General features: G+C 58.9%; 1 protein-coding gene across 3 annotated transcripts; it reads right to left on the bottom strand.

The window, feature by feature from the left end:
• Positions 1-3,258: 3,258 nt before the first annotated feature.
• Positions 3,259-22,613, bottom strand: ACE (angiotensin I converting enzyme). Of its 3 annotated transcripts, XM_061176629.1 has the most exons (25): positions 22,341-22,613; positions 21,548-21,715; positions 20,832-20,925; positions 19,978-20,121; positions 19,364-19,555; positions 18,688-18,785; positions 18,136-18,308; positions 17,591-17,814; positions 17,098-17,242; positions 16,715-16,813; positions 16,337-16,459; positions 15,785-15,996; positions 15,009-15,145; positions 13,982-14,140; positions 13,623-13,710; positions 11,477-11,620; positions 11,129-11,320; positions 9,728-9,825; positions 9,366-9,538; positions 7,299-7,522; positions 6,855-6,999; positions 6,517-6,615; positions 4,226-4,348; positions 3,800-3,987; positions 3,259-3,632 (listed from the first exon to the last, which is right to left on the bottom strand). In XM_061176629.1, the coding sequence occupies exons 1-25, from the start codon at positions 22,593-22,595 to the stop codon at positions 3,403-3,405; spliced, it is 3,927 nt and encodes a 1,308-aa protein (XP_061032612.1). In that variant the 5' UTR covers positions 22,596-22,613; the 3' UTR covers positions 3,259-3,402. The 3 variants fall into 3 exon arrangements, with proteins under 3 accessions (XP_061032612.1, XP_061032614.1, XP_061032613.1); XM_061176630.1 differs by lacking the exons at positions 3,259-3,632; positions 3,800-3,987; positions 4,226-4,348 and having other exon boundaries at positions 6,536-6,615; positions 6,855-6,938; positions 22,341-22,608; XM_061176631.1 differs by lacking the exons at positions 18,136-18,308; positions 19,364-19,555; positions 19,978-20,121; ... (1 more) ...; positions 21,548-21,715; positions 22,341-22,613 and having other exon boundaries at positions 18,688-18,780.
• Between the last annotated feature and the right edge of the window lie 573 nt (positions 22,614-23,186).

Raw genomic sequence — 23,186 nt, 5'->3', positions numbered from 1 at the left:
GATCCAGGAATTTCAATTTGGGGTGTATACCCAAAAGAAGTCAAAGCAGAGACTTGAACAGATATGGTGATGGTTGCACAACAATTGAATATACTCAATGCCATTTTTAACTGTACACTTAAATATGGTTAATGGGACTTCCCTGGTGGCGCAGTGGTTAAGAATCCGCCTGCCAATGCAGGCGACATGGGTTCGAGCCCTGGTCCGGGAAGATCTCACATGACGCGGAGCAACTAAGCCTGTGCGCCACAACTACTGAAGCCCGCGTGCCTAGAGCCCGTGCTCCGCAACAAAGAGTAGCCCCCTCTCGCCACAACTAGAGAAAGCCTGCGCAGCACAACAACGAAGACCCAATGCAGCCAAAAATAAATTAAAAAAAAAAAAAGGTTAAAATGGTAAATGTTATGTATACGTTACAACAGTTTAAAAAAAGGTCTTTAAAGGGATGAGAGAAGCAACAGGATCTGTGAAGCAAGGATAGACTTCTGTGGAAACACAGTAGGTTTGAAAGTAATAGAGATGCAAAAATAAAAAATACAGTTATTAAATTGGAAAAACAGTAATCTCGATGCACAGGCTAAAACACAGCTGGGGAAAATCGCTTGGAGCACAGGACAGAAAAAGAGATGAGAAATACGAGTGGGAATGAGGAGACACAGAGGCCAAAGTAGGAAGCTCCAAGCTGGGTCTGGCAGGAGTCCCGAAGAGGAGACTGAAAAGGACGAGGAGATGATGGCTGAGCGTCTCCAGAACCGATGGAAGCCGAGTCCCTGAGGTGAACAAGCTCACTGCACTCCCAGGGAGAGAACGTCCGATGGTGCACGGAGGAATCATGAGAAATGTCTATCCAGCTGGCAGTGAGCTGCTCTGGATGACTTTCTCTGTCTCTCTAGTGAGGGGCTTGCCCTTCCAGCTCTCCAGTTTTCGACTCCAAGGGACGTTTGAAGTGGGAGGCAGATATGAAGCAATCTTTATCAGGAGATGATGCAGTCATTACAAAGAGAGGAAACTAGGCACCGGGAATTTGTATTATCTCATTCGATCAACTGCAGCGATCGTGAGGCAGCGTCATAAGAAACACTATAATTATAAGCATTACAATTATAAGCAGCGTCATAAGAACCATCTCACACGTGTGAAAATGGAGGCTCAGAAAATGGAAGTAAATCACTCAAGGTCACATAGGTGGTAAGTGCAGAGGTGGGATTTGACTCGGGCCTAATCCAAAGCCACTGGACTCACTCATGAGAGCCAGAGTAAGCAGCTGGGGGGGCGGGGGGGGGGAGATCAGAGAAACCACCGTCACCCCTGGCCTGTGTGCGTCAGAGCTGTCACAGAGAAATGACTGCTTGACGGGCAGCACAGGGCAGGGCTCAGCCTTCAGGCCACTGGGAGAAAATGTTGGAACAGCCCCTCTTCCTGCTGTCACCACCTCCTCTTCCCTAGGCCACCTCCCAGGTAGACATGGCCTCTCCTCACTCATCCGAGTAGGCAGAAACAGGAGTCTGAACAGTTTTAATATCTCAAAAGGCCCAGTGGATAAGGCTGTTAAGTCTTCTTTGCACCTCAGACCTTTGGGTGTTGAATGCTGCTGCTCTCACGCTGCCCACAAGCTCTGACAGGCAGCAGGAACCTATGTCGTTCATAAAGATAGGAAAGGGGGTGATGTGACAGTGACCTTCGTCTAGCAAAGAGCTTTTGAACATCAGGCTGGGGAGGGGGTAATTAAAGAAGTCTTTGGTGGTAGAAGGCTTGGAACTATTTAGAGGCTATGTTTATAAATTCCACTGTTCTAAGTAATCATAAACTTCCACCCTCTTGCAAATCCAAAATACCTCAACTCCACGTCCTGCCCCACGGAACAGGCCTGTACAATTAAGTCTATGTACAACATACACACACAGACACACAAACACAGACACACACACAATCACAGACACAGACACATACACACACACACTGACACAATGGCAGCTGGAGACTGGGGGGGGGGGTGGGCAAAAGCTGTGGACTACAGGATGTTGGGGGACAGATACTAGGGGCTGGGCCAAGTCATCAGCAAAGCCGAGAAGAGGCTCAAGGCCAAGGGTCCTCACAGAGGTGGCCAGGCTTTGGCCAGTTTCTAGGTTTGGCATTTAAATATCTAAAAAAACAAGTCTAGTCATGTTAACTGGAAAAAAGGTTACACAACTGTAAATACAGTGTGACCCCACTTAAAATATGTGCTGAGAAAAAAAGGCTGGAAAGATATACACCAAATGTCAACAGTGCTTATCTCTGTGTTGATATAAAGGGCTTTTATTTTCTTTATACTATTCTGTGTTTTCTAGATTTTCTACAATAAACATGTAGATAAGAGATTTTAAAATGTCTCTCAAAATGATACTCCCTCAAACCCATGCTGGCCTTCCAAGGAAGGCTCAGGGCGAGGGCATGTGCTGGGGGGACGGGCAGGGGTGTCCCCTAGCAGTCAGTCCCTGCGTGGGCACCAGCTACTGCCTAGCTGGGGTGAAGGGTCCTGACCCCGGGTCCTGTGGGCAATACTCTGGTGGCTCTGCCCACTCTTTCGAGTGGAAATGGAACTGGGGCAGGCATGCGCCTGAGGTGACGCCGGGGCCAGTTTTACAGCCTCAGCATGCAAGGCGCCCTCCCCAGGGAACCAGAGGACAGCCAGGAGCCTTCCATCTGGGGGACTTGGCCATTTATGGGAACAGCTGGGGCAGGGCTCCAGAAGCCCAGAATGTCTTCCCCTTTGCTGCCCAGAGCCCTCCTGGGTTGGTGTCCAGGCCTGGCAGGGGCTGCCTGCCATGGCAGGACAGGGGCCAGCTGCCCCGGCTGAAGGGGAGACTGGTATGGGCGCTGGGGGGTGCTGGGGCCAGAGCTCTGGGTGTTTTCCAGCCTCTTCTTGGAGGAGGATGAAGACCCCCGAGAAGTGACCCCTTGACTGTCAGGAGGCGAGAGGGCTTCCCCCGTCCCTGGCTTCCCTGTGAGGGACACGGACACAGATGGGGAGGGCAGGACCTTTAATTGAATTCAGAGAGAGAACGGGAGGGGGTTCCATGTTAGGTGGCCTGGTCCCCAGGGGCCGGGGGGCAGGGGCCAAGGTGGTTCGTGGTCCAGGGGACTGGAGGAGGGGAGAGGAGGGGCAGGAGGGGGAGGAGGGGCGGGAGGGGAGGAGGGGGAGGGGGAGGGGGAGGAGGGGGAGGGGGAGGGGGAGGAGGGGAGGAGGGGAGGGGGAGGGGGAGGGGGAGGGGGAGGGGGAGGGGGAGGGGGAGGGGGAGGAGAGCTGGGGTGAGCCGTGAGAGCAGTGGCGGGTCCTCAGCCCACCCCCGGGCCCTTCCCGGTCCCTGGGTCTCCCGGTGGCGGTGGCGCATTCCCCGGCAGGCCCGCCCAGCCCTCATCTCAGGAGTGTCTGAGCTCCACCTCGGAGCCAAACTGGGGCCCGGGGTGGGGCTGGTGGAGGCTGCGGTGGCGGATGCTGAAGAGCCGCTGGGTGAGGCCCAGCGTGGCCACCAGCAGGGCGACGCCCAGGAAGAGCAGCACCCACTGGCCCACGCGGGCCTGCTCCTCCTCCAGGCTCAGGCCCAGGAAGTTGACGCGGCCGGAGCCCGGGAAAGAGTCTTCCAAGCGAGCTGGGCAGGGAGGAAGGAGAGCGGGCGCTGGGCCGGTCCCGGGGCGCGGGCTGGCTTCCCACCCGCCCCAGCTCGGAGGTCGGCCTCCCACCTGCCTGAACCTGGGGGGGCCTGGCCCCGAGCGAGCCCCGGGGCGGCCTGGGGCCGAGGGGGGTGGGTGGCGGTACCCGAGTTTGGCGTCCAGTTGTACTGAGGCCAGCCCAGCTTCTGCCCGTGCCGCCTGTTCTCGGTCACGAGCCAGTCCAGCAGCGGCCTGAAGTAGGTCATCATGGCAGCGGCCGACATGTTGGGCTGGCCCGTGATGAGCCGCATGGCTTCGGGCCACGGCCGACTGAAGCCCAGCTTCATGGCGTCCCTGGGGGAGCCCCGGGAAGGGAACCGAGTCAGAGGGACAGGCCGCGAGGCTCCCTGCCCGTCCGCCCCAGCCTCGTACCTGCGCTCTCTGTACCCCACCTCCCAGCGCCAGCTTCCCTCGGCCTGACTGAGAGGCCCGGGCAGGGCAGGTCGGGGGCGGGCTGGCGGAGGGGCTCCTCAGGCCCAGGGAAGTAGGTCAGAGGGTGGCAGCAGGCAGGGGGAGGCCAGAGGAGACTCACGCCAGGCGCTTCCCGGCCTCCTGGGACTGGTAGATGTCGCACTCGTGCAGGGGGCCCTTGTGGCCCGCCGCCTGACACAGCGCCTCGTGGAACTGGAACTGGATGACGAAGCTGACGAAATACCTGCGGGAGGGCAGGCGAGGCCTGGGGCCGGGGCGGAGGGGCGGCGTCACCGAGCCCCGCCACCCCTGCCTCCGCCCCGCACCTCCCGCCCACGCCCACGCCCACGCCCACGAGGCTGCCCGCCCTTCTCAGGAGGGCCTGCTCTGAGCGGCTCTGGGCATCCCTCATGGGCGAGGAGGGGCAGGGGCAGAGCCCTTCACGGACAGACGTGGCAGCGAGGTCTCCGTCCCTGGGCTACGTGCATGGAGAGGCTGGGTGTTGCCCAAGGGGTCACGTCTCTGACGAGGCAGGGAGGCCAGCCCGCATGACCTCCTTTATCCCAAATTTGGCAGCAGGAATTCCCTGCAGAAGTCTGCCGGTCAAGGTGGGGGTCGCCTCTCCGAGCCTGGGGAGGTTGTGAATATCCTGAACCAGCAGGGCAGAACTCCAGCTTTGAAAGCTGGGCACAAGCCGTGGGTCACTGACTTTCCTGGCATTTCCTAAAGTGCTTCGCCAAGGCTGCTGGTCAGAATTTGGAGTGCATCCCCTTTGCCCACCCCCGCCTAGAGAATTATCTGTGCTAAGCCTGGAAGCCAACCATCACGTGGGCCTGGCTTCTGTGTGAAAGTGGGTGCCAGCTTGGAAGCTCAGAAATCCTTCGGGAAGGCGGGGGGAGGCCCCCCCTGCGGGTCATCCTGGAGCACTGGCCAGGTCAGGCCTGCGCTGAGGTGCCCTTGAGTCTCCTTGGCTCCCTGCCCACCTATGCCCTCTGGAGCATCTGAGCAGGCCTTCTCTTTCTTCCTGGACTCGGGGACAGAATTCACCCACCCCATGCTTATTTATTAGGTCTTGAGTATGTGCTGACATTGTGCCAGGTGCTGGGGTGGAGGACTGGGCACAGTGGGCATAAGCCCTCCCTCACTGCCTTCCGGGGAGCACAGGAGGCAAGGGCTGGGGTGCCCTCTACGTCCTGCCTCATGGGTGGCCTGGGCTACTTGTAGCCCAGGGGCCCCCAGCCCTCTACCCTGAGGTGTCCCCAGATCCCTACCTCTGGGGAGGGCTCCAGATCCTCTAATTACCCTTCCTGGTCCTCAGCAAGTGCTCCCCTGCAGCACATAGAGGGAAAGGGGCTGCACCGGGCGCATTCACGCTATGGCTGCATGACTCACAACGCGGCTATGTTCTTGTATTCCATTTAAGACAGTGACTTAGGGACTTCCCTGGTGGTGCAGTGGTTAAGAATCCACCTGCCAATGCAGGGGACACGGGTTCGAGCCCTGGTCTGGGAAGATCCCACATGCCGCGGAGCAACTAAGCCCGTGCGCCACAACTACTGAGCCCGCGAGCCACAACCACTGAAGCCCGTGCGCCTAGAGGTCATGCTCTGCAGCAAGAGAAGCCACCACAATGAGAAGCCCGCGCACTGCAACTAGAGAAAGCCCGCACGCAGCAACAAAAACCCAACCTAACCAAAAATAAATAAATAAATAAATTTTTAAAAAAAGAAAAGAAAAAAGGACAGTAACTTAATAATGGTGGGTTATGGCCACCAGTTCCCAAGCATGCTATGTATTAGACAGTGTGATAAGAAGATAGCTCTCGCAATGATCCTGTGAAATAGGATTCCACAGCTGAGGAAACTGATGCTTACAGAGACTGAGGAATTTACTCAAGGAAACAGAGTTGTGGAGACGAGATTTGAACCCAGTTCTGTCTGGGCCCAAGCCTATGACCCCTTGCCCCTAATAATACAGACTCCCAATCTAGCTGGGTCTCTAATCCTAGTTCTAGTGGATAGAAGGTATTCCAGGTACAACTTAAGTTATATCAGAGGAAATACGTTCAATATATAGTAAAGGAATCACAATCTTGTAAAAATAAAGAAACAGTGCTCAGGTCATGATCTGGCCGTGGGTCATGGTTAATGTTAACTAACCAAGGTCTTATAAGCGTTAGCCAGTTATAGTGAAGTTTCTGTTTTCAGCTGTCAGGAGGGTGCGGGCTCTCGTCACATCACAAGAGTGAAACAACGGTCAGCCTTGGCCACAGGTGAGTGGCCCAGACACAGTGGGCCATGCAGCCGGGTGCCCCGGTCACCCTGACGGTAGCTGCTGGGGGGGCAGCAAGGGCAGTCTGAACGCTGAGCGGAGGCACTGCCCCTCATGGCGCCCTCCTCCCTTTCCTGTTACCTGATATATGGCACGCTTGAAGGAATGTGGAACTTGGCCCCTGGGTCAAAGTCGCCTTGAGACCTGGCCACTGGGGGACAGAGGCCCTGGTACTTCAGCCTGTTGAGGAGGAAGACACATTAGAGGGAGGGTTTGGGAAGAATCAAGCCGGGAGGGTTGGTGTTTTTGATTTGAAGTATGGCGCCTGCACTGGGCGCTCCAGACTCCTGCATGCTGTGCCTCTGCGCATCACGGCACTTACACACACACACACCCCTAGACGCCACAGATGCAGACACACCACGTGCACACAGATGCAGGCGCCTCCGCCCCCCCCGCCCACAGCAGCATTCTAGAACCTGAGGCTCCACCACTCCTGGTTGTAGTTCTCCTTGGTGATGCTTCCGTCAAATACCCTCCAGCGCCACTGGTCCACAAGATAGCTGAAGGGAATAAAGGCGATCTTGTCGAGCGCCATCTTCATCAGAAAGTTGATGTCCTCCTCTGCCAAGGGAAGGGGGCCCTGGCATCAGATCCAGGCCTGCCTCCTAGCAGTGGGGCTGTGATGGGGGCCCGATGGGGGGAGTGGGCGGGGCGAGCTGTACCTCTCTGTGTCCTGCGACCTGCCTCTTGGGATGGTATGGGTTTCATCCTCCCACTCTCCTTGCTGGCTGCCCCTCTTGTTCCCCACTGTTCTGTCCCAGCTCTGCCTGTGGGCCATGAAGTCTCCTCTCTCCACCTCCCAGGCTTGCTGCCCCTTCTTGGCCCCTCTGCCCACTAGGATCTCCCCGTTCCTCTCTCACCATAGCTGCCGTCCCCACTACTCAGCAGGTTGATCTTGTGCAGGTGCTTGGGGGTAGACACTGAGAGGGCCAGCACATCCCCAATGGCCTCGTGAAAACCAGGGTTGGCACCCTCCCGGAAGGTCACAGGCAAGTCCTTGTACTGCATGAAATACTGTATGTGGCCCATTTCGTGGTGGGCCACCACCAGGTCCTCCATGTTCACAGTGGTGCACTGCTTGATCCTGGGGACACGGGGGTGGGGAGAGGGTGTGGAAGGGGGCAGTGAGGATCCCTGGGGCAAAGGGACCTGCTGTCCTTACTGTATGCAGAGCATACCCCCAGGACTGCTTTATGCAAGGAACACAGCATTAAGGGAAGGAAAGCCAAAAGGGGAAATAGAGGGAATCTGGGGGTTAGAAGCCCCTAACGTCTGGTCCTCCAGGCCATTCCTCTGCCCCCAACTTCCCTGAACAACTAACTCCAGCCCACACTGCCGTGTGGGTTTCTAACTGTACGAAGTACATGCTCTAGAGACATGGGGACCCTCAGTCACGGTCAGTGTAGGGCTTGGGTCATGTGAGTCATGTGGTTCCTCAATACACATTTTGTCTCTCCCAAGACTTAGGCTTCCTGAAGGAAACAACAGTGTCTGAGCTCTTCTGCATCCCTTGTGCCCAATGCCAGCAAGCATCTTCATCCCAGGATTTCTCAGGGCCAGGACTGAAGGGACATCTGCAGAGCAGTCCAAGCCAGAGGCTGCACCTCACTTTCTATCTTTTGTGAGCCAAAGAAATTCTCCCTTGGATCTAACCAGAGCTCCTCAGCTCAGTTGACCCCCTTTGTCTGTCATTCTAGGGGGAGGGGAAAGAGATGCCCAGCACCCTGGTGACAATGAGGTTGGGATCTGTCCACCTTCTGCTATGACTCCCCATACAGGGAAGATCCCCAAAGAGCCCTCACCCCCTTGATTCTGTCTGCGCCCAGCCCTACAGCTCTGGTACTTGTGCCTTTGAAGGAAGGGCCCAAGGCCAGGTGAGCCAGTGAAACTGACTGCTTTGTTCCAGGATCTCTGTGCCCACTCTTCTCATAAGAGACACTTCATCAGCTGTGGCAGATCATCTCTGCCACTTCTCCCAAGAGGTGGAATCTTCTTTACCTTCTCTTGAAACTGGGTTGGCCTTGTGACTTGCTTTAGCCAATAAAATGTGGTAGAAGTGACCTGTCCCAATTTTGGACTTAGTCTTTAAGAGATCTGGCTGCTTCTACTTTTGCTCTGGGGATGCCAGCCTCCAGGTAAAAAATCTGACCGCCTAAGGCTGCCATACTGTGAGGAAGTCCAAGCTTTCCTGGAGAGAGATGTCCCACCAAACCCCAACTGCTCCAGCCATGCCAGCCCAGGCACCCAGCACGTGAGTGAAGGAGCCAACGTGAACATCCCTGCCCCAGCACATTGCCACACAGAGAAAAACTGAGGAACCGAACAGACAGCCAGAAGCACAGCCCCAGATAGATGGCCCCACTGAGCCATGCCAGCCCTCCCTAGCCCTGCGGAGGTCTCCACCATTGCATAGCAGGACAAGCCATTTCCACTGTGCCTGAATTCTTGGCCCATAAAATCATGAGCATAATCAAATGGTTGTTTTACACCACTAGGTTTGGGCTGGTTTGTTATGCAGCAGTAGGTAACTGAAACACTGTCCTCCAATGAAGACAGCTTCTGAGCCCATCAGTGGTGAGAGTGGATCTGTGCAAAGCCCCCACGTCCCCATGTGCCTCCGTGTCAAGGCACAGGCACCCAGGGAGAGGGCCAGCTGTACACAGGGGCCGCCTGAGAGGGAGGGAAGGCTGGCAGCTCACATGGGGCTCACCCCCAGGACTGGGACCTTGAACGCTGGACTGACAGAGCTGGTCAGCGCTCGAGGAGACCCTGCCACAAGCCAGTGGCCAGGCTGCGGCCAGGCCCAACTCTCTTAACCCTCCGTCCCATGTTCTGGCTGAGGAGACGGCAGCGGAGCCTCCACTTGGCTTGTCTCCTTGTCCTCTGGGCTCAGGACCAGGTCCCCCTGTCCTGTAGCCCGGACATACCTGAAATCCTTGCCGTTGAAGAAGTCCCAGGCGGAGGCGTGGCACACCACCTCCCGCCCATCGGTCGGCTTCTCCAGCATAGACTTGTTCCAGAACTCGGGGGACACGGGCAGCAGCCCCAGGGAGGTGAAGAAATTGTCCGCTTCCTTAAACATCCTTTGGGGTGTCCAGCCCTGCAAGCAGAGGGAGCTCTGCCGAAGCTGGGGATTGTGGGGATGGACCGAGTGCCACAGTGGGAGGGCCCTGGGAGAGGGCCAAGCTGGAAGGGAGTCCTGAATCAGAGGGCCCTCTCCCACCTGGGCAGGGTCCCCCTCCCCTGTGCCCTGGAGGAGCAGGGGTGCAAGGAGGGGGCCAGTGCGGACCTGCTTTATCATGGCCTCTGTGGCATCCATCCTGGGGGCTGAAGGGAAGGGTACTACCAAGTCATAGATGTTGGACCAGCTCTGTGCCCACATGTTCCCTGGAGGCAGGTAGAGGAAGAGATGGCGGAGAGAGGAGAGACAGGTGTTAGATCTTAGGCTCAGCACCGTCACGCAGGGGGAGGGAACACTGATCATAACCTGACCAGCCACTGCTCTGTCCCCTCCATGTCACCTGAGGTCAGTTTATGCGGTCAGCTGGCAAGAACCACCCTCCTTTTGGAGAGGCTGATGCCTCTGCATTTACGGCAAGACAAGAGTGGAGATAAGGAAGCTATTCAGAATGAGTGGAAAGGTGCAGAAATACATTTGGAGAGGCTTTGACAGCCAAAGGGGACTAAGCTTGAGCTGACATCAAGTGGAGCCTACAGTGCAAACCAGTGAGAGTCAGAGTGAGTGAGAAGCAAGAATGGGAGGGGGGAGCGAGCCTGGGCCTGGCTGCTCTGCTCGTTCTAGGGGCTCAGCTCTACGCCCCAGCTCCCAGGGCCAGCCGGGCACCTGTGTTTCCTCCCGGGGTCTGTGTTTCTCCGCCATGGAGCTGATATTCTCTGGTCTCACTACAGAGGGACCAAAAATGGCTGCTCTCTTGGGCTGCAGAGACCCTCTAGGCTGAGCAGAGCTAGACCCAAAGCTGGATGGGGGTCACCCTCACGATTTGTAAATGGTCCATAGCCCCGCCTGGCCTCTCTGTTCACAGTAAGCCCCCAGAAACATGTTCCCGACGGCCTGACAGAGACAGGAACCCAGTAGCCTCTACTTTGCCCCAGTCCCTACCATCCCTTATTGTCTTCCACTGCCTACTTCATGTGTTCAGGGCATTTGAGTTTACAACCCCTGGAGAATGAGGCTCCAAAAGTTGAGGGGGATCTACACTCTCACAGCTCCCTTTGCCTGAATGTCATGTCTGCTCTTCTCTCCCCACGACTACTTTCTCCATCTGTCAGAACCTCTCATCTTTCAAGGCTCTGCTCATGTGCCACCTCCTGGGGAGGCCTTCTCAGCTCCCACTCACGGCCCCCTCCTCTCCCTCATGCTGCCTGGAGCTGTGACAGGTGATGTGGTCTCCCCATGACAGGCCTATGAACTCCGCCCACTGCCCCATCCCTGGTGACCTGTGTAACATGGATCTGTAGCAAACGTGGCACCAAATGCAGGGAGGGGGCTCTTCTCCCCACCCCCAGCCCCGACCCCACTCCAGCCCTGGCAACATTCCCCCAGGCTCCAGTTGTTTCACTTCCCCAGCCTCAGGTGTCATCAGCAGACCCCTCCCAGTCTGCCCTCTGCCCTCTGGCCTGCCCTGGGCCCCCCCTCCCTCATACTGTTGACCGTCTCACTTGCCCTCACCCAGCAGGTGGGCTGGGATGGGGCCCTCCAGGTTGATGAGCTCGGACCCGTAGAAGCGATACAGGGCCCGGCGCACGTAGGCATGCAGGTTCAGGTAGAGCGGCTGCAGCTCCTGGAAGAGCTGCTCCAGGTCGTACTCCAGGAATGGCATCTCGTACATAGATCTCCAGGAGTCCCCTCCGTCCTTGTAGCCTGCAGAGGGGACACAGCCAGGCTCTCTGAACACCTGACCATCCCCTGAGCACCCTGCCTCCTCCCCCCTCACCTCTTGGGTCTCAGAGGACCTTTCTGAGGGCCTCGTGGGGGGCTGGGACCCGACAGCCAGTGACACTGGCAGAGAGGACTCACCATTGAGCCTGGCAGCCTTGTTGGTGAGCTCCACATATTTGGGGAAATACGGGAGGATGGATCTCCCCACCTTGTCTCGCCAGCCCTTCCATGCCCACAGCAGTTCTTCATAGTTCCGGGATGTGGCCATCAGATTTGTCAGATCTGGGTGGGAGGGGTTGGATGGCTTTCAGCCTCCAGCTCTTGGCTCACTTCCCAGCTCCTTCAGAGGTGGAATAGAACTGGAAAGGGACTGCACAGGCAGCAAGTCGAGGGAAATTGGAGATAGGCTGGTGCCTTTCCCATGGGGCTTGCAGGGCGCCAGGTCCGGGGCTCAGCGCTTCACGTACACAATCTCAGGCAACTGCGGGGCTGCAACAGCCCTGTGAGGGATGCCCTTGACCCTCTTTCCACACAAGCGGTTTGGTGACACGGCTGCGTTCCCCAGCCAGCAAGTGGCTGAGCTGGGGCACAAACCAAGGGCCCAGACCCCAGAGCCGCTGCTCCCCACTCGTTCCCTGCCCACCTCCTCCCTGGGAGAAATGGCTTGGAGGTCAAAAGACCCGAGTTCTTGTTCGGTTTCCTCCTGACCTCGAAATCACCTTGGGTGAGTCACGGGACCCCTCCTTCCCTGTCTATGAAATGGGGACTATGCCGGCCCGGGGGCAGGAGGCCCCTGGGCAGGGACGGGGCCTCCTTCATCTCCACGTCCCCACAGGGCCCAGGGCGTCTTTCCCACATTGTGACTGAACTGATTAAATAAAAGAACTGCTGTGAAGGCAAAGTACAGAGATCCATTCAAGCATCCTTAGGGAGCCAGAAATCTTGCGTTTGTGTCCTGTCAAAGCCACGACTATATGAGTGGCCTCCTGGCTTATGGATTACACGGAGCTCACATCTACCTCACAGAGCTGGGATGAGGATGGCGTGAGCTCACGTGTCAGTTCTGAAGGTGGCTCCCCTTCCTGCCCGGCCTGGCCTGAGACGGGGGCCTGCGGGCATCCACACCTCAGGGACTTGTGCTCTGTCCCGAAACATGCTATGTGCTATCTACTTTTCACAGAGAAAGTACATTCAAGTTAATTTAATTTGGGGAAAAAACATATCTTGAGAATTTTGTCCTCTGCTGATGTGAGTGCTCTGTTTTTGTGGGTGCTTCTTATTCTTACTACTGGCAGCGACCTGACGGCCCAGCCCTGGATTAAGGGGCTGACCGATGGGGGGTGAAGGCCATACTCCCTTTAACGCTCTTCTCCATAAATGCACAGAAATGCGCATCCCCTTCCCCCCACTTTGCGTGCCTACCCACATACACAACCCTCAGGCCAAACCCTGTCCCAGGAAAACTGTTTTTCTCTCCTGTTTATTTTCCATTTCCCCTTCTATTTGTCATTGTTCTAACGTGGGAGTTGGGCGGAGGGCCAGGAAGAGACTGTTTCTGGGTGGAGATTCCTCAGGAAAAATGTTTATGCCTCTGGCTCCTCGACCCCGGGAAGCATGGGTCAGAGAGGGGAGGGGGTGTATCTGTGCGCAGGTACTGGGGTGTTGGGGTTGAGCTCCTTCAAAGAGGAGAAGGTAAGAAGGACCAGCCAGTCTCCCGTGAGATAAAGAGGACACGCCAGAGCTGGCCCACTCCTTCCAGTGGGAAGTGGCGGCAGAGGGAGTGAAGCGGGAATGGCGCGGATGTGGCTTCTGCGGGCTGGGGCTTCAATTTCTGGGTGGAGGAGGGGGCCAGGGAAGGGCCAGGGAAGATGGGGAAGGTGGATAGGATCAAGGAAAGAGCGCAGAGGGGAGCTGCCTAGCGTTACTCTCCCTACTGGGGAGTCCAAGCCCCTGAGAGACAAATTTGAGATATACCTGCTCTGAAGGGCGGAGTGGAGGGAGGAACAGAGGGGACCCAGAGGGAGCGGACAGGCGGAGCCAAGGGCAGGGCAGGGGACCAAGGCAGCGATGAAGTAGGTGTTGGTTCTAAGCAGGGGCAGGGGACCAGGGCAGCGATGAAGTAGGTGTCGGTTCTAAGCAGCGGCAGAGGAGCACCACCGGTGGAAAACAGGGAAGTGAGTCTCCTGGGCGTGCGGACCCCATGAGTCAGAAGTGAACTCCACCCCTTCACGGCCAGCACCCCTAACCTCCCCAGGCCTCCCTCTCACTCCCCACGTGTGCTCACCAGGCTCGAGCTGTAGACAAGTGCCATTGCTATGGCACACAGAGGCCACGCTGTAAGTGGTCTCCATGTCCAGCAGGATCTGGTTGTACTGCAGGGGGAAGAAGAGGGGCAGCGAGCTTTAGCCCTGGGCTTCCTGCTCCGCCCCAGGCACCATCGTGGACCTGGGCTCTGCAGCTGGGGCGGGTGCTCCCAAAGCTCTGCCTTCTCAGTAAGTCTGTAGGTGTGTATTGACGTGCCAGATGTCACGACATGACAAATCGAGGAAGGGGAAGCAGCATGAAGGCCAAACACTGTCCCCTGAGCTAGGGCCCTCTCCTGACCTCGGATCCTCCACCCCCTGTTCCCCCCAAGGTACACACCTCCTCCAGCTCCTTGACAGGCAGTGCCGCCCGCTCTAGATCCTGAATCTTCTTTATCATCCGCTTCATGGTGGCGTTCTGGAAGTTGGTCACATCAAATTTCCTGGCCCAGGTGCCGTACTTGACAGTGTGGTTTGCCATCTGTACGTTCTTCTCCAGCTGAAAGCACAGGGGAACCGTATCATGAGGCCCAGGAGCTCTAGAAAGGCCTCCTAGGAGGAGGTGCATTGAGGGGAGCCAAAGGGACTGGGGGTGTCAGGGTGGGGGCAGTTTTACCAAGTTGCTGCCTTTGCCTATAAAGACCCTCTTCAACCCGGACTGTCTATAACATCCTGTGTGCAGTACCTGCCCCTCAACAGATGGCCATTTCGAGCAAGACATCTGATGGCAGCGGCAGAGAAGGAAAACCCACCCCGTGTCCTAAAGGCTGTTAGGATAGATGCAGCCTGGTATTTGCTCTGTGGCCTCTCTGAGCCTCAGGGTCCCAGCTGTAAAATGGGAATAAGGTCACTGGTGTTACAAGGCTGTTGAGGAATAAATGAGGCAACAGATGTCAAGTGCCAAGGAACAGTGGCCAGCACACAGTGGGTCTTCAAGAAATGTTAGTCCTCTGCGACTCACCTTGGTTATAATCAGCGCTCAGCCACACAGGCGGGGAGGGGGGTTGGAGGGGACGCATAGCCCTCTCTATGGTGGCAAACATGAGCTTTCAACTTTTTTAAAAACTGACTTTAGCATCACTTATTTCTGTACAAATTATTCCGTTACCAACAACAGATTGATTGTTAACGATAAGACAACTTGTTTAGGCACTGGGTATGTGTCTGAAATTGGACACTTTTCAATATGCCATTGGGATTTTTCACAAATTCTGACAGCCTGTTCCCACTGAGGTGACGTCAGGGGCGGAAGGGTGGCCTGCAGTGCCTTAGGTTTCAGAGGATGGGCCCCCGGGGGAGGAGCATACGTGTGCTGAGTCTGTGAGTGAGCTCCGGGGGGCGGGGAGGGGGCGTGGAGGGGCCCCTACCAGTATCTTGCTGCCCTCCTTGGTGATGTTGGTACTGTAGTCCCAGTTGGCCTCGGCATACTCGTTCCACACCACCCGGGATCTCTGGTCACATTCCTCCACAAACTTGCTGGCCTCAGCCTCGTCGGACACCAGGTCTGTGGGACAGAGTAGAGAAACACAGACAGGCCTCCCCTTGCCCTTCCACTGCTGCCCCGGCCTCCCCGCCCCGGCCCCCAGCTGGTCCCACTTGGGCTCTGGGTTTTCGGGCTGCTGGTTGTTGAGTGGCGGGTAGTCGTCTGGCTACTGGTTGTTGCCCGGCTGGTTGTTCCCTGGTTGACTGACACCTGGCCGGTGGTCCCCTGGCTGGTGGTCCCCTGGCCAGGGGCCAGCAGCGGGTGCCCACAGCAGAGCAGGAGGAGGAGGAGGAGGCGGGACAGTCCTGGAGCAGCCCAACCTTGGCCCATGGCAGCAGGAGAGCAGAGTCCTGCAGCCCCTGCCCCCTGGCCAATAAGAGCGGAGCCTGCAGTGTGACCTCATAGAGCAGTGTGCCTGCCAGCCAGCCCCCCGGCCGGGGCCTCAGATCTGGGCATACCCTCCCCAGGATGTTGGGAAAGATGTGCCCACCCCACCCCAGGGCCCTGCCAACCAGCTCAGGGGGCTGCCTGGCCCTCCAGGCAGGGCGCCAGGGCCCGGCTGGGAGAAGCTGATCGGGAACCATGAACCGGGGGCCTGGTCCCGAGCCTGGAACTGAGAACCTGCTGTAGCGCCCCGCCCCAGGCTCCCTCGGGCTTTACCAATGCCCTCTGGGTAATTGTCGGGCATCGGTGGGCGCCACTGATATTCTGGCCAGCCCAGGACCTCGCCACTCTGCTGGTTCTGCTCTTGTAGCCACTGTGTGACCGGCTGGAAGTAGTTGAGCAGCGGCTGAGCGTCCAGGGAATCTGAGCCGACCATGTCCTTCAGCACCTCCTGCCAGGGCCGTGAGGAGCCTGCCTGCAGCATTGCCCTGTCAGGCAGAGCGGGCACGGTTGGCACGGGGCTCTCGGGCCAGGGGCCACTACTGCTGCCCTGGCCCACCTGCCCCATCTCCGGCCACTTCTGCCCCCACTGGATGGCAAGAACGGCAGCATTAAGACTCAGGGCCTAGGAGCTCTGTGAAGGGGGGGGACATATGTTTTGCCCCATGCCAGCCAAGAGGCCCACTCAATGAACATTCGATGAGAGAAAGAAAGGGAGGGGGAGGGGAGAAAGGCTCCCTCCACTGGTCTGGTGGTGGTGCCCTCACCGGCATGCCCTCCACCGGTCGCTCCCCTCACCTCCCACTGCCCTCCCTGTGCCCCACACACCGGAGCTTGGCCCCTGCCTGCGTGGATTGGTAGATGTCACACTGGTGCAGGGGGCCCTGGTGGCCCGCCTCCTCGCACAGGGCTTGATGGAACTGGAACTGCAGGACAAAACTCACGAAGTACCTGCAGGCACAGGGTGGGCATGAGGGGGATGGTGGGGGCCCCTTGCCCAGGTCCCAGCCAGCTTCCGCCGGGCAGAGGCCAGACCAGGGGCTGCCTGGGGGAGAAGGGAGAACCGGGCTTGGCTCAGGAGAGAGGCCCCCTCAAATTCCAGGCCGTTGAGGGGTCCAGAAGGGTGTGGGAACAAGCCCTGGGAATGGGGCTCCCAGAGTAGGGGGAAGGGGACTAAAGGTGTGCTGGAACTGGGGGCAATAGTACCTGATGTATGGTGTCACATTTGGGACATGAAACTTGGCTCCAGCGTCAAAGTGGGTTTCGTTTCGGACAACTGGAGGACAGATCCCTTGATACTTGGTTCTGGAAGAGGATGTGGTTAAATTGTCTTAGGACCCAAGGGTTGTACACAGGATGACTTCACCTTTGCAGAAAAGTCTGCTAAGCAGACATTCCCACCGGCCATCCCTTCCCCATCCTGGCGAACCGGGAGAGACTGCCTGACGGAGCAAGTTTTAGGCAGGAAAGAATGCCTTGCGGAAGAGGATGGAGGCATCATTAGAGAGGAGGGAGGCAGGAGGCAGGCTGCCCGGGAGTGGGGGGAGGGCCGCTTGGGATTAGGCCCTTCCTGGTCCCGCTTTGCTCACCGAAGATACCACCAGTCATAGTTGTAGAGGGAAGGGGGGGTACGCCCACTAAAGACCCCCCAACGCCACTGGTCCACCAAGTAGCCAAAGGGCAGGAAGGCAATTTTTTCCAGTGCCATCTTTAACAAGTAATTGATGTCGCTTTCTGTCAGGAGATGAGATGAAAAGAGAGAGGTCAGAGGGAGAGGGGAGTCCAGCTGGGACAGGGTGGGCCTGGGGAGAAGCCAGCAGGAGGTGAGGCTGGGCAGACGCAGAGAAGGGAGCGCCAGCCTTTGGGACCCTGGGGCCCCGCTTGGAAGAGGGCGCTTGGGCAGTGGAGTTGGGACTCAGGGTGGGCTGTGAGGCTCTGGGTGGACCCCCAAACCTGCTTGACATGGGGCAGTGAGGCAGAAACAAGAAGGGCAGAGGGGAGCGGGGACAAGCGTGGGCCTGCTGTGGGATGGAGCGGGGTCTGGGTGGGGCTGCGCTGGGCTCTCTCCACCCACCCCCATACCCGTGTCGTTGGTGACATGGTCCAGCAGGCCGATTTTGTACAGATGTGCAGGAGTGGAGACGGAGAGCGCCAGCACGTCCCCGATGGCCTCGTGGAAGCCGGGGTTGGCGCCTTGGCGCAGGGAGACGTGCTGGTCCTTGTACTGCAGGTAGTACTGCACGTGGCCCATCTCGTGGTGCACCGTGGACAGCTGGTCCATAGTGACCTGCGTGCACTGCTTGATCCTGGGGCGGGGAGAGGGCGTGGGTGAGGGTGAAGGACGGGCGGGCCAGGGACCAGAGGGAAAGCAGCCAGGCGGGCACTGCCCTGGGGCTCGAAGGAGCTGGCGGAAACAGGCAAACCCTTTCCGCTGCTCCAGCCCACACTCTGGCCTTTTCCCTCCGTTCCAAGGTACAGAGCTCACTGCCTGTCAAAGCTGCCCGGGGAAGGGACCCCGCCCCCAGCCAGTGCTGGGGCTGGGTTAGAGGCGGGCCTGGGAACTGGCTTCTCTGTGCCCAGGCTGCCCGCCCTTCGGGAGCCCCAGAACCCTCCTCCCAAATCGAGACCTGAAGTCTTTCCTGTTGTAGAAGTCCCAGGCGGAGGCGTGGCACACCACCTCACGCCCGTCGCTTGGTTTCTCCAGCATGGACTCTGCCCAGAACTCAGGAGGCATGGGCAAGAGCCCTAGGGAGGTGAAGAATTCCTCTGCCACCCGGAACATGTGTGTAGCATTCCATCCCTGGTAGGGGTGTTCGCACGGGTCAGGGGCCAGCCGCTGGAGCCCGCCATGGCTGCCCTGGGGGCACGTCTGTGGTCCCCCACCCAGCTCAGCTCTCTGCTCATGAAGAGCACCTCTGCTCTGTGGCCTCCCTTCCCAGACGTCCAGCCCCTGCTGGCTAGAGCGGATGGACCGCTGCTCACAAACCCCGCCCCCGAGGGGCCCCAGAAGGAGGGATTGGCACCTCAGCGAGGACGAGGACACAGACCCCAGCTCATGGCTTGGACACACACTCCAGGCTGCTGCTCTGTAGAAAGGGAGGGACTGAGGTCCCTTCCCGTCCCTCTCCTCATGTCTGATTCCCTCCTGTGGCCCCCACGTGGCCTGACTCCGAGCTTACCTTCTGCACCATAGTACTGGTAACATCAAGATTGGGCTTGTCAGAGAAAGGCACCACCATGTCGTAGATTTTGTCCCAGCTCTGGGCCCACATGTCCCCTAGACAGAGGAGGGGAGCCAGACAGCTTGCCTCCGAGTCCAGCCAGTGCCTGCTTCCCCATGTGTGTCACTGAACAGCACCCTGGGTGCCTGGTGTCTGGACCCAGGGCGCTGCAGGGCCACAGCCCTTTCAGCTGGCTCACACATCAGTCCCACCCACGCTCCCGAGTGCTCCGCGTTCCCTGGGGCTGGCAGCGGCCAAGTGTCAGCCCAGGTGATGCTGCTGGGTCCTTTCTGACCGTGCCAGGGTCCCTGCCTCCCAACCCTGACGCAGGGCCACAGGGCTGGCTTCCTGGGGCGTAAACTAGGCTTATTTTTCCTCCTCCACTGGACCTGGAGCTAAAGCCTTCAGTGTGACTCCTGGCTCTGCCTTTTAACAGTTTTCTGCCCTCTGCCAAGTCACTCGCGCACCCTAAGCCTCAGGGTCCCCGTCTGAAAAGTAGGAACAATAGTGACCATGAGAAGGATCACCTGCTTTATGGGCTCATGTGCAGGGGTTCGAGCAGTGCGGTGCTCTGAAATGTGACACACGACGAGGATGACCCTGGACATGTGTGGCGGCAAGGCCAGGTCCTTACCCAGCAGGTGAGCAGGGATGGGTCCCCTGAGGTTGATGAATCTGTCCCCGTATCGGCGGTGCAGTGCGCGGCGGACGTAGGCGTGGAGGTTCAGGTAGAGGGGCTCTAACTGATGGTAGAGGTGCTCCAGATCCTCCGTGAAGGTGGGGGAGTCGTACCAGGAGCGCCAGTAGGCCCCCGTGTCTGAGAAGCCTAGCCGGGGGGTGGCGTTGGGGTGCAGCTCAGGCCCCAGGCTCTGGTACCTCTGCCTCCCAGCTACCACCTGGCCATTCTCCCGGCTCAGGGCCAGTGTATCTGCCTGCTAGCTGGAAGGGAGAGCTTGGGGGTTGCTGTTCTACAATCTTCTAACTACGGGTTGCTCCAACTCCAGCTAAACAGATCCTAGAGAGCAGGAGAGGCAAAGTTGAGCCCTAGGGCTGGGAGGAGTGCCAGGAGCGGGCGGCATGAGGGCAGATGGGGCTAGTGCCCATTCCGCCATCCACTATCTGTGTGACCTTGGACCAGTGTATGGAGTCATTGTAATAGCCGCTCTGCTTGCCTCAGGGGGCGGGGCTCAGTGGAGACAGAAGATGAGAGGGAAACGCCCACAGAAGAGACAGGGTGGCCATGCTCACCATCCTGCTTGTAGGCCGCATTGCTGAGGGCAGTGAAGTTCTGGTACAGGGGTTTCAGCGGGATGCCCACGGCGTTGTGCCAGCCCTCCCAGGCATATAGTAGCAGGGCGTAGCTTCGTGATGCAGCCAGGATGTTGGTGAGCTCTGAGACACAGGTGAGCACGGTCAGTTCGGAGGCTTCTGCGTTGAAGTTAGCAATAGCCTTCACCAGAGCTCCCACACTGGTCCTCACCATCTCCACCTACTTCCTTAGCATCATGATACCCTCAAAGCCAAGGGCAACCTACAAGCTGGACAGGATGGGACTGGGAGCTATACAAAGTAAGCAGCCAGGCAGGGTCCTGGTTCCCAGGAAATGATTATCTAAGGTGGTTGACACAGAGAGGACACCCAGAAGTTGAAACCCAGGCAGACCCTTCATGGCTCCTTGGATGGAGTGGCTGACCTCAAGGCTGCCTGGTACGTGGTGGGGGGGGGGGTGTGGGGGGAGAGGACGAGGTTTGCAAGGGAAGCCATGACGGGTCTAAGGCCTGTGGAGGGCTCTTGCGGGGAATGAGAGGACCCACGAAAGGGAAAACCAGGCAGCCAGGAGGAAAGCCGGTTGTGATGGGAGAGGAAAAAGCACACATGAGGGTGGGGGTGGAGCGGGGGCTGGAGGCTGGAGATTCCAGAAATCAGTTTGCCTGGAGGAGCAGGGGTCTGGGGGCATCTGGCAGTCCAGTCCCAATTGGAGGTTAATGCCTTTGGGTTTACCCACTCTCTCTGCAAAAACACGCCATCCTCCTGAGTGCAGCAGGTCGATGGGGAAGGGTAGGAAGCCCCCGAAGACGGAGAGAGTAGACACAGGGCCGTACCTGGGTCCAGGGACCAGCAGGTGGCAGTCTTGTTGGGGAAGCAGACCTTGGCCGTGGAGTAAATCCTGGACATGTTGCTTAGCAGAGAGTTGTACTGGGGAGTTAGAGTTGAGAAAATGTTAGCGATGAACAGCCACAGCCCTTGGAGGTAATCTGGCCCCCTCTCCTCTTTCTGCTGGGAGGAAAAGGGGAGATGCCCGGAGAAGGGGACGTGGCTAGGGCAAGGCCACGCTGTGGCACCCAGAGCACAGCTGAGCATGAATGCACGGATTCCCCTTCCAGTGGAGGCAGCCTGGGAAACTAGTGTCCTGAGAATTAGGGATCAGGGTTCAATTCTGAGCCCAGCCACCACCTTGAGCGAGGGCAAATCCCTCTCATTCTCTGACCTTGAAGCCTTCTCAGCCCTTCCCAATCTTTCTGAGGAAGCCCATAAACCAAACCACCTATGGAGAAAGTTTGAAAACCCCTGTTTCATCCTTTACTCTTTACTTGAATTTTGCTTTCTTCTCCATAATACTTGCTTTGATAGAAATGAACTTCTTTCACTCCAACTCCAAGGAAAATTAGTACTTCAGGGATCCGTTCTGTGCTTGCGGGGCTTCCCCTACAGTCGGGGCCGGTAGAGATCCCAGGGTCCCTCCCTGCCAGGCCCCACCCCCCCGGGGCAATGAGGGCACCCGGGTCAAGTGTGGCCTCCACCCCTCCGCCAGGCCCACCTGCTGCCGCTCCTCCAGGGGCAGGTTGGCAGGGCCCAGGGTGCGCACGGCACTGATGATGCGTCGCAGCGTGGGGTCGGTGAAGTTCTGCCAGATTGGGTCGAACAGAGCCTTGGCCTTCTGGCCCCAGACCTCTGAAAACTCCTGGCTGAGCAGGGCTGCCTCTTCCTGTGGGTACCAGGAGGGCACGAGAGGGTAAATAGGGGAAGCCGTGGCGTGGGGGAGGGGAGGAAGGCCAAGGGCTTCAGGAGACTGGGGCTTGTGGGAGCACGGCTCCCTCCTCCTGGGCCCTCGCGGGGGAAGAACTGGGGGAGTCTGCCTCAGGGAGGCGGTGGAGCAGAAACTGGGGCCAGAAGAGAGGCGGGGGAAGAGAGTGTGAACAGTGATGAGTGGTGACAGGCACAGTGAGAGAGGGGTAGGTTGCGGCCGGAGAGGATGAGAAACCAGAGCCGAGCGGGCACCCTCAGCGAAGACTGCCGCGGACCCAGCCCGTCGTCATCCCCAGGCGCTGCCACCTGGGGGGATTCGGGGTCAGAGGGGCCAGCCTCATCCATTCGGTTCCTTACTGGGCAGGAGCATGTGCCCAGAACCGTGCTAGGGAACCGACCGCCTGTCTGCTGGGACGGCGCTAGGGTGGGGGGGTTAGCGGGGAGGCCGGCTGGCCCAGCCCGGTCCGCACCGCTCAGGGGCCGGGGGCGCGCGCGGGGCGGTGACTCCCCGCCCCCCAGCGCCCGGCCGCCCGCCTGTGATTGGGCGCCCGGGCCCCGCCCCCGCCCCGGGCCCGCGCGCCCACCTGGCGCCGCGCGTTCTCTTCGTTGATGTCGGTGTCGTGCGCCCAGCTGGCGGCTGTGCTGTGGAACAGCACCTGCTCCGCGCTCGAATTGAACCTCTCTGCGAAGAGCTGCGCCCCGGCCTCGTCGGCGGAAAAGTTCCCCGGCTGCAACGCGGGGTCGAGCGCCAGGACCACAGGCGGCGGTGGCGGCAGCAGCAGCAGCAGCAAAGGCAGCAGCGGCGGCCGCGGCCACCGGCGGCCCGACGCGGCCCCCATGGCGCGGTGCGCGGTGCAGCCCTTTCTCCCGCGCCGCGCCCGCCCTGCGGGTTATAAAACCCGGCCGCCGCCGCCGCCGCCTTCCGACACACCCTCACCTCCCCGCCCCGCCGAGCTTCCTCCTCGGCTCCAGAGTTCCCCGGCCGCTGCGCGGGCCTAACGGAGCGGGGCGGGGACCGAGGCTTCCTGGCCCGCCCCAGGCAGGGGCGCGGGCCCGAGGAGGGGCCGAGGCGGCCCCCTGCGAGATGCAGCCCGGGGGTGGCGGATGGGCCTTAGGTCAGGTTCTCACAAGGGAGGCTAGAAAGGAGAAGCCCCCCAACGCACACACACACCTCTGAAGCTGAGGGACCCAGCAGTTTGCTGGAACACCCCAGCCTGCCAGCCTGCCCTCCCCTTCCATCACACAGCCTCGGCGCAGGGACCCGGGGCCCAGCGGTCTCTGACGCTCAATCTTCCGGCCTCGCCGCCCCCGGGCTCTCTGGACTCGGGAGTGACGAGGTGGGGGAGCTGTCCGCAGTGCCGCTAGTGCTGCAGGATAGGTTTAAGGATGGTCGCCCGGTCCAGCTTCTTCACGAGGCCCTTGGGGGAGAG

This window comes from Eubalaena glacialis, chromosome 19 (assembly GCF_028564815.1).
Source record: "Eubalaena glacialis isolate mEubGla1 chromosome 19, mEubGla1.1.hap2.+ XY, whole genome shotgun sequence".
Classification (NCBI taxonomy): domain Eukaryota; kingdom Metazoa; phylum Chordata; class Mammalia; order Artiodactyla; family Balaenidae; genus Eubalaena; species Eubalaena glacialis.
The sequence above is the reverse complement of the archived record's forward strand: the minus strand, read 5'-3'. Positions and strand labels throughout refer to the sequence as shown.

What these genes read in the sequence shown, in the direction of transcription:
- ACE (XM_061176629.1), bottom strand. Translation starts at nt 22,595, where the DNA reads ATGGGGGCCGCGTCGGGCCGCCGGTGGCCGCGGCCGCCGCTGCTGCCT. An exon ending in AATGTGACACCATACATCAG is followed by an intron (nt 16,460 to 16,714) that starts GTACTATTGCCC and finishes CTGTGCCTGCAG; the next exon opens with GTACTTCGTGAGTTTTGTCC. An exon ending in CATCCCAGCCCACCTGCTGG is followed by an intron (nt 9,826 to 11,128) that starts GTGAGGGCAAGT and finishes ACCTGCCTCCAG; the next exon opens with GGAACATGTGGGCACAGAGC.